At 45.1% G+C, this 16,127-nt stretch overlaps 1 protein-coding gene across 5 annotated transcripts in view; it reads right to left on the bottom strand.

Moving 5' to 3' along the window:
• Positions 1 to 2,605: 2,605 nt before the first annotated feature.
• usp24 (ubiquitin specific peptidase 24) overlaps positions 2,606 to 16,127 on the bottom strand; it is a 75,901-nt gene continuing 62,379 nt past the window's right edge. For all 5 annotated transcript variants that reach the window (XM_060066784.1, XM_060066786.1, XM_060066785.1 and 2 more), the window contains 15 exons: positions 15,343 to 15,438; positions 15,142 to 15,245; positions 14,854 to 14,967; positions 12,399 to 12,606; positions 10,979 to 11,068; positions 10,600 to 10,702; positions 10,147 to 10,265; positions 7,216 to 7,329; positions 7,033 to 7,098; positions 6,751 to 6,817; positions 6,556 to 6,634; positions 6,053 to 6,128; positions 5,846 to 5,932; positions 5,435 to 5,545; positions 2,606 to 5,327 (listed from right to left, as the gene is read on the bottom strand). In XM_060066784.1, the coding sequence (XP_059922767.1) occupies positions 5,265 to 5,327; positions 5,435 to 5,545; positions 5,846 to 5,932; positions 6,053 to 6,128; positions 6,556 to 6,634; positions 6,751 to 6,817; positions 7,033 to 7,098; positions 7,216 to 7,329; positions 10,147 to 10,265; positions 10,600 to 10,702; positions 10,979 to 11,068; positions 12,399 to 12,606; positions 14,854 to 14,967; positions 15,142 to 15,245; positions 15,343 to 15,438 (1,497 nt within the window). In that variant the 3' untranslated portion in view covers positions 2,606 to 5,264. The remainder of the gene's footprint in view (positions 5,328 to 5,434; positions 5,546 to 5,845; positions 5,933 to 6,052; positions 6,129 to 6,555; positions 6,635 to 6,750; positions 6,818 to 7,032; positions 7,099 to 7,215; positions 7,330 to 10,146; positions 10,266 to 10,599; positions 10,703 to 10,978; positions 11,069 to 12,398; positions 12,607 to 14,853; positions 14,968 to 15,141; positions 15,246 to 15,342; positions 15,439 to 16,127) is intronic.

The following is a 16,127-nucleotide window of genomic DNA, read 5'->3' as shown; positions in this document are numbered from 1 at the left end:
CCGCTTAAACGGGACTCTCTAAATCGACGCCACTTCGACCTGGGCGGGACTTTACGTCCTACGTCACTCGCTATGGGTGTGCATGTGTGCGCATAGCCGTCACTCGCGATGGGTGTGCATGTGAGAAAGGTTTCGGCTTTAGTGTCTATGGGTTGGTAATAACGGTTCTGATGATTTTTCTGATGGAAAAGTGGTCTTTTATTTCCATAATCTTTGTTCAGTGAACGCATAAACCCGTTTGTTAGTTAGCAGTTAAACAAAATGCGATCTCTTTGTTTACAGTTACCAACGACCAACTGATGATTGGGGGTTCGATTCCCTAGTGATGCAAGGTCTTTTCTTTCATTTTGGACTGCACACACATCGCAAGTGACGGATACTCGCACAATGTACATCACTGTCTTTACAATTTCTAGGCAACAGAAGTTTAAAGATTGTCAAGTGGTTAACTCTTGAATCGCATGCACTAAGACCTGATGGGTTAGTGGTCAGAGAACAACTCATTAATGCGGGGATAAGGGGTTCGATTCCTTAATGAAGCTAGCTTTTTTCTTTAATATTGGGCTGGATGTTTGCATGCCATTTTGCGTAACTGCGTGAGTGCTCACAAAACATCAACAAGTCAGCAGTGTGGTACAGGGTGATCATTTCTGATATACAGTACAAAAGCTGAAACTATTAGCCAGGAGTGGGAAAGATGCAGACGCAGACGCAGACGTGGGAAGCAATAAGACGCACCAACACACAGTTGCCTGTTGCAAAATGGTTCAGAGTTTAATAGAAATAGTTAGGGTTAGCTGGTATGGCGTTATCTGGTATGGCTATAGTCTAATGTTAGCTTAGTTCGTGTTGTTTCGTCATGTTAATCGCTAGTAATATTAAGTCATTTGTAGAAATATAGCCTATCATCACAGACTGTAGGAATGTCAGTCACCCACCCTCCATCGCGTACGACACTGACGCTCGTAATCTGTAGTGCAAGGGAGTTCGTGCACAGATCCCTGAGACAAACGGCTACGCGCACACATGCAAACCCATAGCGAGTGACGTAGGACGTAAAGTCCCGCCCAGGTCGAAGTGGCGTCGATTTAGAGAGTCCCCGCTTAAACAGCTGCGCAGTGCATACTTCCGCAATCCAGGTGGATTGCGGAAGTATGCACTGTTCCTTGCGGCCGCTTACCTGTCATTGTGTTAAACCAGCCAGTAGCGCTTCAGGGGGAGAAGCCAGCTTGATGATTTGCTCCCGCAAAAACGTATGGAATCTTTAAAATGTATTGCTCTTCACCAGACCTATTCTGCAGCAGGGCGAAATCATTCTCCGGCAGAACGGGCTGGGGGCACCCAGTCTAGCGTTATACAACTCTATTGCTATTTTCAGAGAATGAATTGTGCTGCACTTGGGGATGTATGTGGGTTAGTGGGTAACATATATTTAGTTATTTAAATTATTTTAGTCTATTCTATTTCTGATGACATGTTTCAAGCTAACCACAGTTATGAATGGTTTATTAACCACATAATGGACAACACAATATAAGGTTTTAATGATTTTATAGATAAATTAAAGACGACAAACATGGCCTCTTTGCATTTGCGTTTAAGCCAAGACAGACCAAAGGTTTACCTGCGTAAATTAGAACATGTAGGCGTGGCTTATTTACCGTTCTGCCCACTAACTGTTTCTTTACCTGTCTGTTAGAATAAACTACGTTTTGAACATTTACCACTCTCCGAGTCATACCTAGCACGAGACCACCACACCACAAAGGATCGTAGGTTTTTCATCATTAGTTAGCCTTAAAAGGATTCATTAAAATATACATTTTAAGCCTGTTTGTCTGTTACAGATCATTTGATATATACGCCATATTTGTGGTCTCACCCTGAGTTAGAATGAGATCCTCACCCTCGACTATCTCTGATAGCACCTTTGACTCCTCTCTCAGGTGCAGGTGTCCTGTCCATCCAGCTGGACTCTGACCGACTGCAGTGCCGTCTCGTTCGGCTCCGCACGGGGCCGGTTGCTAAGGGCAACAGCTGCCTTGTTTGCAGTGTCACAGGGGTGAACGAGGACGCAGGAGTTTCAACCTGCTGTCTTGTCAGAAAATATGCAGAGCCCGCATCACCTCTCCACTGATTGCCCACTGCAACACGGCTAGCCGTCGCCTTTACAGAGACCGACTTTTGTGTGACGGGGTGATGAGACATTTACATATTTAGTCCCCATTGGGAGACGGATCACTCCATAATCTCTGAAACGAAAGCGTTGTTTTAGTTCACAATACTTAGCAAACTGAGTAGTAGAGCAAGTTTACTTTAGCAATATTGTATATGCAGAAAACAGCTTTTAACAGCCTTTCTAAAAAGGATAAAATGGTCGATGGCGACCAGGGTGATTTGTACACACTGGCTCTGATGGAAAAACACTGATTTGGTATTAAAAAGGTAGTATAAAGAAAGAATGATTCAATATTTTTCCAAGTAATTTCCAATCGCTCCAGTTTCTCATTACAAAAGGTGAAATAACACAGATAAATATTTGAAGGTTCTGGTGTTGTGAAATAATGAAAATATTGACAGGGGAAAAAAAAGACATTACAAAACGTTGTGCATTCCAGTTTATTTTATATCAAATCTTTCCCCATAATCAAACTGATGTACAAATTAAAAGTTTTTTTTAACATGCATTACAGAATCCCCTCGTGGCAGACTTTTGTCCTTCAGAAGTGAGTGTTCAAAGTTGAATGATAGTAAAAACCCGTAAAGATCATCCCTCACCCCCCCCCTTCCCACATCCCATGGCTAAAAAGAAAAAGAGCAATTCAAAGTCTCTAAAAAAAAAGAAAAAGAAAAGATCTATAGGTGCTCAGAGGGGACCACTGAAAGCGTCCCTGTGGCCGGGCTGAGTATGAGGGAGTTGTGGTGGTGGTGGTGGTGGTTGTGATAACGAGTGTGGATGAGCGATTCACAGATGCAAAGATAAAGAGAGGGGTTTCCATGTAAACATTTACACATAATACACAAGCCTTCGCTGCTGCCGTCAGCCACACATGCAGCCGTTTGCCGGGCTCACACAGAATCAGATGGGTTCACATCCCCATCTGTTAGGGCAGAGGGGCGGGGCTTGGGGTGCTGACCAGTTCAACATGGAACACCATGTGGACTAAAGCCAGGTAGTCAATGAAACCAAAGGAAATGCCAAGAAATGATTGCCTGCCACACACACACACACACACACCTTAATTTATTTTAAAGCCTGGTTTAAAAAACGGTGACTGCGGTGATCATCTCCCGACGGTTAGGGAATAACACAAAGGGCTCTGCGTGAAGCTGGACTGTAACGTCTTGGGACCTTACAGTCTTGGTGAAGGTTTCTGCTGGAGTAGATAATCATTTCATCGGTTGTCTAATGTGCAGTCTACACTTTGAACTACATTAAGTGACTAGAAGCAGCATTTGATCTCAAACACAAACACACACACCAGCTTAACCCTGTTTTATTGGGCTTCAAGACTTCAGCAACCTAGTTTACCCAGGTAACTACATTCCTAAAAACCTTGGCACACAACAGAGGCACCCCCACCCAGTGCTCAAAATCCCCTCAACACTACAAGGAAGAAAGCCACGTTCAGCATTGCATATAAAAGGAACTGATCAGCCTCTCGTGGGGGAACCAGGGTGTGGCTCTCCAGACGGGAGCGCTGGCTAAACAATGGGGCACACAGGACAAAGGGGTAGGGGGACACATCGGGAGGTTAAGGCACTTCAAGTCTCCCGATGTGATTGGTGGAAGAGAGATCGAGCATGGGGAAGGCGGGGAGGGGGACTACATTTGACTGGATGTGGGAGATGGGGGAAGTGTTCCGGGAAGGCAGAAAAGAAGGAGGTGAAGGCTAGACGTGAAAAGAGAAACTCTTGTTGGCAAACTAAACATGATAATAATGCACATGATGAAAAACCGTTTGGATCTGCATTTTGGTGAGTGAGCATGTGCGTATATTCTGCAATTGTTGGTGTGCGTGTGTCTGTGTGTATACAATATTGGCACCAAAAATAAAATGTACTCCTGAGTTCCCCTTCCTTTGGCACGGATGCCCCCTGCTGTTTGCTGTGAGGTGCAGAACAGCGGTACTTGCATAAGGCGGTCCCTCAACTAAGTGCCCCAGATCTACACATCCAGGCCAGAGGAAACGGGCAGAGCATACTCATAAAAAGCATAACTGAGAAAAAAAAAAAATAGGTAAACAAAAACAGATAAAAGCCAGCAGAAGAGCTGCTTGCATCTTAAACCCCGTTCACCTCTCCTCCAAGATTCATACACCAGTCCGCTCTCCATCGCCAAGGGAATAGACGAGGCGATGCCACGTCCATGGTTACTGTAGTAAGGGATGCGTTCAAAGGCTGGCTGGGCTCAGAGGGTTTACATACACACCGGGCTGGTTTCCATGCGCTCTGTGGCACAAAGAAACTCGGAGTGTACAGTTGGAATCTGACGAGGAGACGCAGAACTGTGAGGTGGTGGTGGGACAGCCCAGTCAGTGCTTCGCTACGTCCCACACTAGACTGGGTGAGGCTTATAAAGTGCATACTTAAAAACCCCAACCACGGCCCTTTCAATGTGTGGGCGTCTCATGTGCCAACACACGCAGGCAAACACACACACACAGACACAGGTGAATGCATGGACGCATACACACAGACACACACACACACACAGGTGAATGCATGGACGCATACACACACACCTCAGAGGGAGGCGACGCCACATCTTGTAGTAACACAACTGTGAGGGTGAGTACACAGAGACCTTAAAATATTATCTTACATTTTGAAATTACATGTATGGAACAAATCTTTACAATATGAATATGTCTTTGTTGATATATTGGCAAACAGGAGCAAAAACAATTGTTAAAACACAACCCAACCCCGTCCTGGACCTTTAGTCATTCTGAGTGAGTGAATGAATAAAAGGATGATTTCATCCATTGTTCATGGAAGGTTCTCACTTAGCCGTAATCAAGCGCTCCTAACCTCAATGATTATTAAGCTCCACTATCACCTTGGGTGGCCTAGCAGGAAGGGCCTCATTGTTTATTCATGGCCCCTCCGTTGCCATAGCGACCAGAAGAATAAAGTGATTGGTTTTGTGTTGGGTCTAAAATGTCCTGACCAATCAGAGTTGAAGTGCAGTCTTTCTATTGGCTGCCAGGAGCATTTTCACCACCTCGGTATTGGAGGGATTCTTCTGGTTGCGGAAGGGGTCAGGGATCAACGTCCTCCAGATCGCTCTTCGAGTCGCCGAGCATCATGGGAGATTCTGAACCCTTGGAGAAAACAATGACAGGGAGGTTAGCTGTGAGGAAACAAACAACGCCTTGAAAGGACGGAATGACAAGAGGTCATGTGACCTCATACTGGGGTAGGAGGATACCTGGCGGAGGCTTCGGTCTGCGTTCTCATTGGCTGGGCTCCCATCAGAGCCGTTACTGCTGCCGGACTGCTCCTTCTCATTCAGCAGGGCTGTTGCATAGGCCAACGTGTCCTACGGAGAAGACAGGCCGAGAAGACAGCAGTGACTCTCAGATGCACGCTATAATTAGACATTTTTTTTAACAAAAGTTGCATTGTGTGTGTTGAGGTGTACCTGTGTGTGTGTGTGTGTGTGTGTGTGTGTGTGTGTGTGTGTGTGTGTGTGTGTGTTGAGGTGTACCTGTGTGTGTGTGTGTGTTGAGGTGTACCTGTGTGTGTGTGTGTGTGTGTGTGTGTGTACGTGTGTACGTGTGTGTGTGTGTGTGTGTGTGTGTGTGTGTGTGTGTAAAAGCGAGTGAGTGTGTCTCCCTACCTGTGCTGAGATAGTGCGCTGGAAGGTCTTGTTGGTGGACGTCTCGTTGGACACGTTGCTCTGAGGAGTCCAGTAATGTTCGGACATCTGGGAGGACACACACACACACACACACCTTCATAAACATGGTCATGGTCACATTCACAGGCTGAGCTCCCAGTTGTCCTGTATCAGCAGCGTGATTTCAGTGGAGTACTGAAGACTGACCTTCTTCTGTAACCACTGGACCGCCCAGCTCCAGTGACCAGAGAGATCCTTGAAGTAATCTTTGGCTGGAACGCACCTGGTGACAACAAGTGATACATGTCAGTAGAACATCCCTCATGCACTACAACCCATCTCATGTGATAAAACAACCACGACCTCTAATGTGCTACAACTCCTCTCATTTGTTAAAACGACCATGATCCCTAATGCATTTCAACTCATATCCTTTGTTAAAACTACCCCGATCCCTAATGCACTACAACTCATCTCATGTGATAAAACTACGATAGAAGGCATGTTGAATGCAACTGTGAACAAGACTTGAACAAAAATGTAAATCTTGGTTTACATCAGCTAGAACGTCCAGTGTTGCTCAGAATCTTTGGAGCACTCCCAGCCATCCATTAAGTTTCATGTTGCGCATCAGCAGACTTCTAGACTCCATCACTAGCCCTTTGAGACAGTGCTTGTGATAGAGGGCTCTATAAATAATCCCGTCTTACTTCTGGGCCAGTGTGATCAGGAACTTGACACACTGGTAGCAGCGGCTGCTGTCCACGTTGTTGCTCTGGTGCATCAGCGCTGGAAGAAGGCAGAAGAGCGGTCAGTCGGGGCAACTCAATCACACACATAAACACACACACACAATTAAGATCAGTGAAGTGCTCTGTCGGAGGAACCAAAAGGAACAGACGTACCTAACAAGCCCTTTTCTGACTCAAACGCATACTTGAGTCTCTGGGCCTGGAGAGGGTCTTCAACCACCTGACGAGGTAGAGAGGGGATTAATTGCTGCATATAAGACACACAAATCTGGGCACAAAATACCCACACAGGTGAAGCGTATCATTTGCACCAATTAAATTATCAATCAAAATAAATCATATTACTACTACTTTGATATTTTCAATCGAATCAAAAGAAGGTAAAGTAGTAGATCCAGGTGTCATGATACTGTGTGATCAGTAATCATCGCTCACCAGAAGCTCCTGGAGCATCAGGAACACATTCTTCAGTTCATGTGGTGGAGCTGTCTCTAACTGGGTCTAACACACATACACACACAAAGAGCCAGAACAAATGAGGACCGTCAGAGTTTCATCATACACTGCATGTGGGTATGGTCTGACAGACAGTGAATCCACATGTAGGTGTATGCTTACCTTGAGTAGCTGTAGGACTCCGAAGGAGAAAGGCTCATTGCAGTAGGAGCAGTAGGCCATCATGTCGATGAGGAGGGACAGTGGTCCAGACAGCTCCCGCATGGCAAACATCACCTAAAACACACATGTACACACAAGCACTAAGAGGCTGCTTCTGGGTTGGAACCTCACGTCTAGTCTGCCTACAGCATTCTTGAGCTAGTCGCCTAACCTATACCTGCTCCTTCACGACGGGCCTACATTAAAGGTTGGGTATGGAATTCGCTTTTTTGGCCATTTTTGCAGAATTACTTGAAATCCTTATCATAACCCACTTACAGCCACTGAGTTAGAAGTACTGACATGAAAATTAAACAAGTCAATCATCTGTGGAACGGGCAGGGCTCGAAAAACTCCAGCCAATGATTTCCAGAGCCACCGAGTTGCATTGGACAGTAAGTACGTCAATCAAACGGTCGTACTGCACTCCCCCTCCCCCGCGCCCCGCGTGCGTCCCCTTCGTGCAGTACTCGTGACCCAGAGCTCGTGACCCAGAGCTCGTGACCCAGAGCAAGCTCCTGTTTGTTGTTATCCTGCGGTAGCTACTGGAACTAGTTAATCCACATTGGGACCTAGCAGTAGAAGACAATTTCCATGGCAGACAAGACGCCACCATCCCCATGTTGTTTTTTTTAATGTTGCCATGTTGAAAACCTACGCTAGCCTGGCTCGCTCTCGCGCATTTGTGTTCGCACTCGTGCATGATTGCGCGTCCAGGTACTTGGAATGGGTGGAGTCAGAGTTGAAGGAGAGGGGGTAGGACCATTTGAGTTGTGTATTTTCAAAATCTGCTGGCGTTTCGCAAATCCCATACCCAACCTTTAACCAGTTGGAAACATTGTAAACAATATAAGAGTAGTGAATAGTAAGAGGATAGACCGAGCCTAGTATGTTAGGTAAATCACTTATAATCCAACAAAGGTTGAGAGTAAAAACATGTCACATGTCAAGCCCGCTAAGGCTTATTATGCCTAACCTTTTTTGAAAGTTACCCAATATGCTGTTAATCTTGGGTAGTGTCTGTTTCCATGTGTGTGTGTGAATTTGTGTGTGCATGTGTGTGCATTTGTGTGTGTGTGCATGTGTGTGCATTTGTGTGTGCATGTGTGCATTTGTGTGTGCATGTGCATTTGTGTGTATGTGTGTGTGTTAGGGCTGTCACTTTTTATTCGAAGTTCGAATATTCGTTCGAAGGTGGGGTGAAAAGTTCGAATTCGAACTGTAAAAATGCGCTATAAAGAAGAGAGCGGCGAGTGGCTTCTCCTCAATAAAGCGGCCCTCCTGGATCCCCGCTTCTCCCGGTTAGTCCACCTTTCCCCTGCACAGAAACATCTCGTGACTGAAAGCCTCTCACACGAGCTCACGGAAACGGAGACTGACACTGATCGCACACGACAGGGAGAAAAGTCCGCTGCTGCGCTGGGCGCGATGGGCAGCCTGTTTGGGGACTTATACAGCACGGCTGACACAAGCAGCTGCAACGGTAACGGAGAGCTGCGAGACTACTTGTAATTTTCTTTCCGTAAGGAATAAAAAGAGCAGCATGCCGTGTTGGAGGTCGGCCTCACAGATTGTTCGTTTATATAGGCTGTGTGTGCCATGGACGACATGCGCTCCGCATATCGCGCTCCGAGCAGTTATTGTTAATGTGTAAAAGACAGCCGCACTTGTGTGTCGGAGCTTCCTCTTGTTGTGTTTACAAATGTGTTATCAAAGATGTGTTTTTATCCTGTGCCGTTAAGAATTCAGTAGGTATACGTGAGGTATACGAGAGCAACATAAAAAATCAAGACTGTTGTCGTGTTCTATGGGGGGGGGGGGGGGGGGTCGAATGTATTCGAATGTATTCGAATTAATTATGGACATTCGAAATTCGTTCGAATTTCATTTTTGGAAAAAGTGACAGCCCTAGTGTGTGTGTACATTTGTGTGCGCATTTGTGCATTTGTGTGCGTGTGTGTGCATTTGTGTGTGCATGTGCGCATTTGTGTGTGCATGTGCATTTGTGTGTGCGTGTGTATTTGTGCGCATATTCGTGTGTACATTTGTGCGTGTGTGTTTTTGAATGCGCACTTGCATTTGTGTGCGCGCATGCGTGTGTGTGCTTGCACGAGTGCATTTGTGCGTGCATTTGTCTGTGTGTGTGTCTCTCTGTGTGTGTGTGTGTGTCTCTCTGTGTGTCTCTCTGTGTGTGTGTGTGTGTCTCTCTGTGTGTGTCTCTCTGTGTGTGTGTGTGTGTGTCTCTCTGTGTGTGTCTCTCTGTGTGTCTCTCTCTGTGTGTGTGTGTCTCTGTGTGTGTGTGTCTGTGTGTGTGTGTGTGTGTCTGTGTGTGTCTGTGTGTGTGTGTCTGTGTCTGTGTGTGTGTGTGAATTTGTGTGTGCATGTGTGTGCATTTGTGTGTGTATGTGTGCATTTGTGTGTGCATGTGCATTTGTGTGTATGTGTACATTTGTGCGCGCATTTGTGCATTTGTGTGCGTGTGTGTGCATTTGTGTGTGCATGTGCGCATTTGTGTGTGCATGTGCATTTGTGTGTGCGTGTGTATTTGTGCGCATATTCGTGTGTGTACATTTGTGCGTGTGTGTGTTTTTGAATGCGCACTTGCATTTGTGTGCGCGCATGCGTGTGTGTGCTTGCACGAGTGCATTTGTGCGTGCATTTGTCTGTGTGTGTGTCTCTCTGTGTGTGTGTGTCTCTCTGTGTGTGTCTCTGTGTGTGTGTGTGTGTCTCTGTGTGTGTCTCTCTGTGTGTGTGTGTGTGTCTCTCTCTGTGTGTGTCTCTCTGTGTGTGTGTGTGTCTCTGTGTGTGTGTATGTGTGTCTGTGTGTGTATGTGTGTCTGTGTGTGTGTGTGTGTGTGTATTTGTGTATTTGTGAGTGCGTGAGTGCGTTACCTCCAGGAGGTATGGTTGCCCCTCTGGGGTGAAGAGAGAGGCCTGCAGGTCGGCGTGGAGCGGCATGAGAGCGCTGGCAGGGGGCACACTGCTCACACTCAGCTTGAACGCTCCCGGGGCTGAGGAACACAACCAGACGTCTCATGTGAGACACACATCTCTGATCACAGCAAATAACAGTCTGCTTAACACCATTACCACCATGTATCATTAAACGTGACTCACACAGAAAACATTATTTTGGATGGGGGAGAAGGCCATAAAAAGCATTTCCCTCAGGAAGTGACATGTCTACAGCGTGGTTTCCCTTAATCTCTGGTATAGTTCTTTGCTATATTCTAATCAGTAGACAATGGCTACTTTCTTAGATTCCCCATTATTTGACATGGAAATTGGAATAAGATCCAAAGCAATGCCACTGGATATAAGATGTGTCTTGTGTGTGTGACTGACCATGGGTCCTCTGGGCTGTGAGGTCAGAGTTCAGGGTGATGAGGGCCAGGGTGCTGTGCAGGTGGAGGAACTCGCGGGCTTGCGCCGGACTCCAGCGGCGGTTCTGGAACATTATCAGAGACAGAGGTTCACGGGTTTAGTGCAATGAAGATGAAATATTCACAATTCTGGTTTTTGTGTCGATATGGTTAAACCTTCAAATTATTGCAAATATACATTAGTATTTGATGAACTTGTACAGCCCTTCTTGGTTAAGGTGATAAGGCTTATACGGTAAAGCAATACAATACAATACTATACGGTACAACACTACGGAAAACAAGTGGAGCCGCCAAGGGAATGCGCCATTTGTCTTGTGGAAGAGACCAGAGGAGCTTACCTGGTTGTTCTGCCTGTTGGCTCCAAGGAGGAATACAAGCATCCGGCGATAGGCTGCATGTTTCAGTAACAACTGGCATGAGGTGGAGCCCTAACAGAGAAGAAAAAACACAATCAGGATCTACCAGCTCAGAAACCAGCAGCACTACACACCTTTATTTTGTTCAATCATCCCCATCTTAACCTGTCCTTAATGTGTTGTTTCACAGTATCACCTAAACAACTTGACCTGTCATCACTGTAGTTAATTCCTTATCTCCTAAACCTCTTGATTAACTCTGCATTACCAACTAGGGATGGGGATCGAAACCCGGTTCTATAAAGGACCCGGTTCCACTTTTTTCAAAACCCAGTTAACTTTGCTCGCGAGGATGGCTGAACGGGCGAAAATCATTTATTGTAAAGGGGGGAACACAACCTCAATGGCCAAGCACATTAGCATTGTGCATCAAATAAAGGCCAAATGTATTACCTTCGACTGTCTCGGAGTTGAAAAGACTCCTCCCGTCTCCTCCTTCTCCTGTCTCACCACAGACATTGTCGCTAGTCCCGTCAGTTAAAAATAGTAATCCAATTGTGAAATCGGTGTTGTAATCGGCAGCATACAAGCTAGTTATCTTAGAAAGTAAATAAAGTTTCAGATGTGCTGCGTGATGATGTGCCGAGGTTGGCTCAGTAAAACGACTGTTAGGTTATCATGATGCGTTCAAATGTAACATAGAGAAACGGTAAATTGAGTTTTTGTTTTTGGGTTTGTGAGAAACATGAGTAATACTGTATTACTCAAGTTTCTGCATTACTAATACAGTTGTATAGTGCTCTAATCATTTTAGTATATATACCGTAATTTTCGGACTATAAGCCGCGCCTTTTTTCCCACTTTTCGATTCTGCGGCTTATATAACGGTGCGGCTAATCTATGGATTTGTACAGCTAACGGCCACTAGGGGACCTCCCAGTCTATGGATTTTACAGGTTACAGTCCACCAACTTTAACTCTATGGGCTTTATGACCGGTCCGCGCCCCCCCCCCCAACCTTTAAGCAGTGGGCTCCAGTGCGGCTTATATATGTACACATCATTCAATTTAGCTGCTGCGGCTTATACTCCGGTGCGCCTTATAGTGCGGAAAATACGGTAATTGAAACTACTGATGTCAATATTTATTAAGAAGTACATATTTAATTAAAATACAATTATATATTTCCTAAATATTTTCCTCATCACTAAAAATGCGTTGTATTTCCACCAATTAATAGAAAAGTATCGATAGTGGTATCGATAAAGACTCGGATCGTTAAGTTGTATTGAAAATAGTATCGATAAATAAATATTAATGATCCCCATCCCTATTGCCAACTAACCTCTCCTTAATGTAGTGTTACCAATCAGTTAAACAACTGGATTAACTCTTCCTTTACCCGCTGTGCGAAGTTGCTGAAGAGGCTGAAGTACTGGGCGCAGTTCTTGACGTTCTCTGGGACGTCCTTGTCCAGCAGGGAGAGCAGTGCATCCACCAGGCCGTCCAGGCCCGGCTCCCTGAAGTGCAGGGCGCTCTCCAGGGTCTTCTCCAGGATGGAGGCCACTACCACCCGGACCTCACGCAGGCTGCACTCCAGCAGACACACCCTGGAGCACCGCAGGCACACAGAGGGGCACGGGTCAGTGCTCACGTAAGTACGTACGGATGTGACTTCATGTACTAGGTGTGTGTTGAGATGGCAGATAACAGGACATTGGCGTTGTCAAAGACGCTTTGGGGGGCGATCATGCAGAACTAGGAGTCAATTGTTGTCCCTTTTTATGTTTTTAACTTATTATCTTATCAACTTATTAACTATTTTATCAAGAAGCTGAAACCAACTTCAAATAAATTTTATAACCAAAAACAATTTTTCTAAATTTTATAACCAAAAACAGATGGCATTAAGCAACTTGAAGGGTGGGAACTTTTCTGTAATCGTTTTCATCTTGTCAGAAGTCATTTTGGAAGCTTGTTGAAAAGGGTTTTTATCCAGAAACCCTGGTCATTTGTGAGGGCATGTTTGTTCTTCACGGCAGCGAGAACTCCAGAGGCAGCGAGAACTCCTTTTAACCACAGCCTGAAGGAACACACTTTCCCTACATATAATCACTCCACTCTTCACAACAAACTTGATTTGAAGTTTGTTTCAGCTACACACAAAGGCCTGGGGTCTCATTTATAACCGTTGCGTACGCACAAAACGGGGCTGAAATTTGCGTACGTGACTTTCCACGCCAAGGTTTTGATCTATAAAAAACCGACTTGACGGGAGAATGTGCGCAGCCCTAAGCAAACTCCGTACGCATGGTTTGGAGGAAAAGGAGAAATGGCGACACAGATGGTGTGGTGGTGAACTGAAGTCAGACAGAAGAATTGTAGAGTGAGAAGAACGATAATGTTTTATCATCGCCCTTCATGAATTTAATTTCGACCCGTATCATGCGTTAAATCTACGTAATCAGAATAATTTAAGTCAACTGCGTTATTTCTCAGTTATAACTCCAGAAACATCTCCTTAGAATAGAAATAAAAATAAATCTCTATATTTAATCCCTTCACTCCAAACTGTCCACTGACGGCGCGACTGCATGGAATAAAGCATCCGTCCAACATGTGTCAATAACATAATATTTTTATGTGAGACTGTAAACACATAATCAAATGTCAATTAAATCCCAAGTGTGGAAAACCAAGCCACACTCCTCATCACAATCGTTGTCCGTTACTCTTGATGCTTTTCATTAAGTGTTCTCGGTCAGTCTACCGTAACCCTATAAATACAGAGTTGAGCGCCGTGGTAATGCTGCACCATATGGCACTTCTGGCGGACCAGGCAGGATTCGGAGGGAGAGGGTCTTTAGGGACCATAACGATTTATTGGTAGGCTACATAAAAATATGTACCTTTATGTCAGACGAGTCCACTTCTTTTTTTAATTCTGGGACTGTGCGCTCCGTGCTACTGACAGAGTTCACTGCTGCAGCAACATGTTGCCGCTCACTCTGCTTTTTGTTGTTGGCGATCCCATCCGTGACCGCCGAACAAAACTACTTTTCGGGCCTCCATCTCACCCAGAAGAGTCTCCACTTCAGCCTCCGTGAAATTTCGCTTTTTTGCTTTTCTCAGTACTTCTGCCATTGTTTCCGACAAGACATAATACTTGCATCTGAGTCTGTTTTACATGCAGATCGCATTCATGAGGTCATTTGCATTGACCATTTATGGTTAAAAAGGGGCGTGTACAGGGCGGAACGTGAAGCTGATTCAGCTGCACACAATTGTAGTCAGTATGTGATTTATAAAGCAAAGATTGCGTACAGGTGTGCGTACGCAGTGTTTTATAAATCCGAATATTTTTATATTCGCAAAACTTGGCTTCTGGGCGTACGCACATTTTTAGTAACGATCCCACGCACAGTTTTATAAATGAGACCCCTGTTCTTTCAGCCAATCAGCATCCGGAGCCTAATCGACAGCTGTGCTTATTTTAGAGAGCACTAGATGGCTCTTGGCACTATTGCGCTTTGACATTTTGTGCGTCTTAAAATTTGGAGAGGGCTCTCAGACCATAGGACAGATCCCGGACCATGAGTCCGGGATTTAATTATTTGTTCATTGCACTTTTTGAGGTATAAGAGAACGCACTTTTTAGACTACATAAGCCTTTAATGGGATGAGTTATTCCTTAAATACACAGCCATACTCGGGACGTTCCTGGCGTGGGGTAATTTTTTTAAAACTTGAGGAAAGCCATCTACCGGACCAGCCCTTTAGCTGGTCAACCTTAGCCATCAAAACTATTTTCCTTTGTCATCTGGTGTCGTGGACGAAAGGCCGGTGGCAGAACTCACCTGGAGATCTCTCGGCCCTCTGGTCCCACCAGATACTGCACCATCCAGCCACATGCCACGCTGCTCTTAGACAGCAGCACCTCCACCGTAGTCATCCACTCCTCTGTGTCCACCCTGGTTCCGAGCAAGATAGACATAGAAATAAGGGATGGAGATGTGACATTTAAACCAAACCAAACGGGAATACTAAAGCAATACAAACGTATTTGTATTGGCTTATGATTTTCCCTTCCTTTGTAGTGCAGAAGTGTCAATTTTAGCTACGGACTTGTGCGTGTGCGGGTGTACCTGAGCTTCTTTTTGGTGTGCAGGTACGTGTGGAAGAGGAAATGGACAGACAACTGGAGACTCTCTTTGGCCATGGCCTGGTAGTCGGGATGCTTGAGTTTTGTCTGTAACACACACACACACACAAGTATCTCTGGTGATGTGGATCTGGGCAGGGAGCGAGGGAGAGACCAGGACCAGTAAGGTACGTGAAGCACTCACTGCGTTGACGGAGGCCAGGGATAGTGTGAAGTTGAAGTAGTCGCTGTTGTACACGTCGCGGTTCCTCATGAACTTCAGATTCTCGTCTCGTACCATCTACACACAACAATCATTGATATATTATCAGCTTGATATGGCTGGTAGAATGATGAATCACTCACAAACAGCGATTCAAAATTGCAATTTTTCTACTGCATCTATTGATTCCATAAAATCTACATCTGAACTAGAAGGTTACTCAAGCGCAAAACACAAGCATCCACGAATCATCCATCCAGGGAATTTCTCTGTAAAAAACTAACAGAATACTTCCACAGTAGTTTCCACAACATTTCATAAATTGTAAGACTACATATGTTATTTATATTTTGGAATGCTCTCTGTGTGATGCTTTTTATGTTGGGCGTACTGAGCGACGGATACAAGACCGCCTCGCTGAACATAGGTATGCCGCAAAAATAGGAAACTGTGATTATGCTATGACAAGACACTCCAAAGAAGCCCATAATGTCAACGGCATACTGTTCACAGCTATAGGGATTGATCATGTGCCCCTTACCTCTAGGAGGGTTGACAAAAAACAATAAACCAAAAAGAAAGTCGCTGGCTCTATAAACTAGATGCTATGGCATTCCCAGGATTGAATGATTCTATTGAAATGGTGGTCTTCCTTTAGAGTTGATGAGCTGTTTTTGACTGTTTGAACTATTTTGATTGTATCGCTATGATTGTTATTCAACACCGGATACATTCAGTTTGTCATGGATATGTATGTATTTTGTGAT

Source organism: Gadus macrocephalus, chromosome 12 (assembly GCF_031168955.1).
Source record: "Gadus macrocephalus chromosome 12, ASM3116895v1".
Classification (NCBI taxonomy): Eukaryota; Metazoa; Chordata; class Actinopteri; order Gadiformes; family Gadidae; genus Gadus; species Gadus macrocephalus.
The sequence above is the reverse complement of the archived record's forward strand: the minus strand, read 5'-3'. Positions and strand labels throughout refer to the sequence as shown.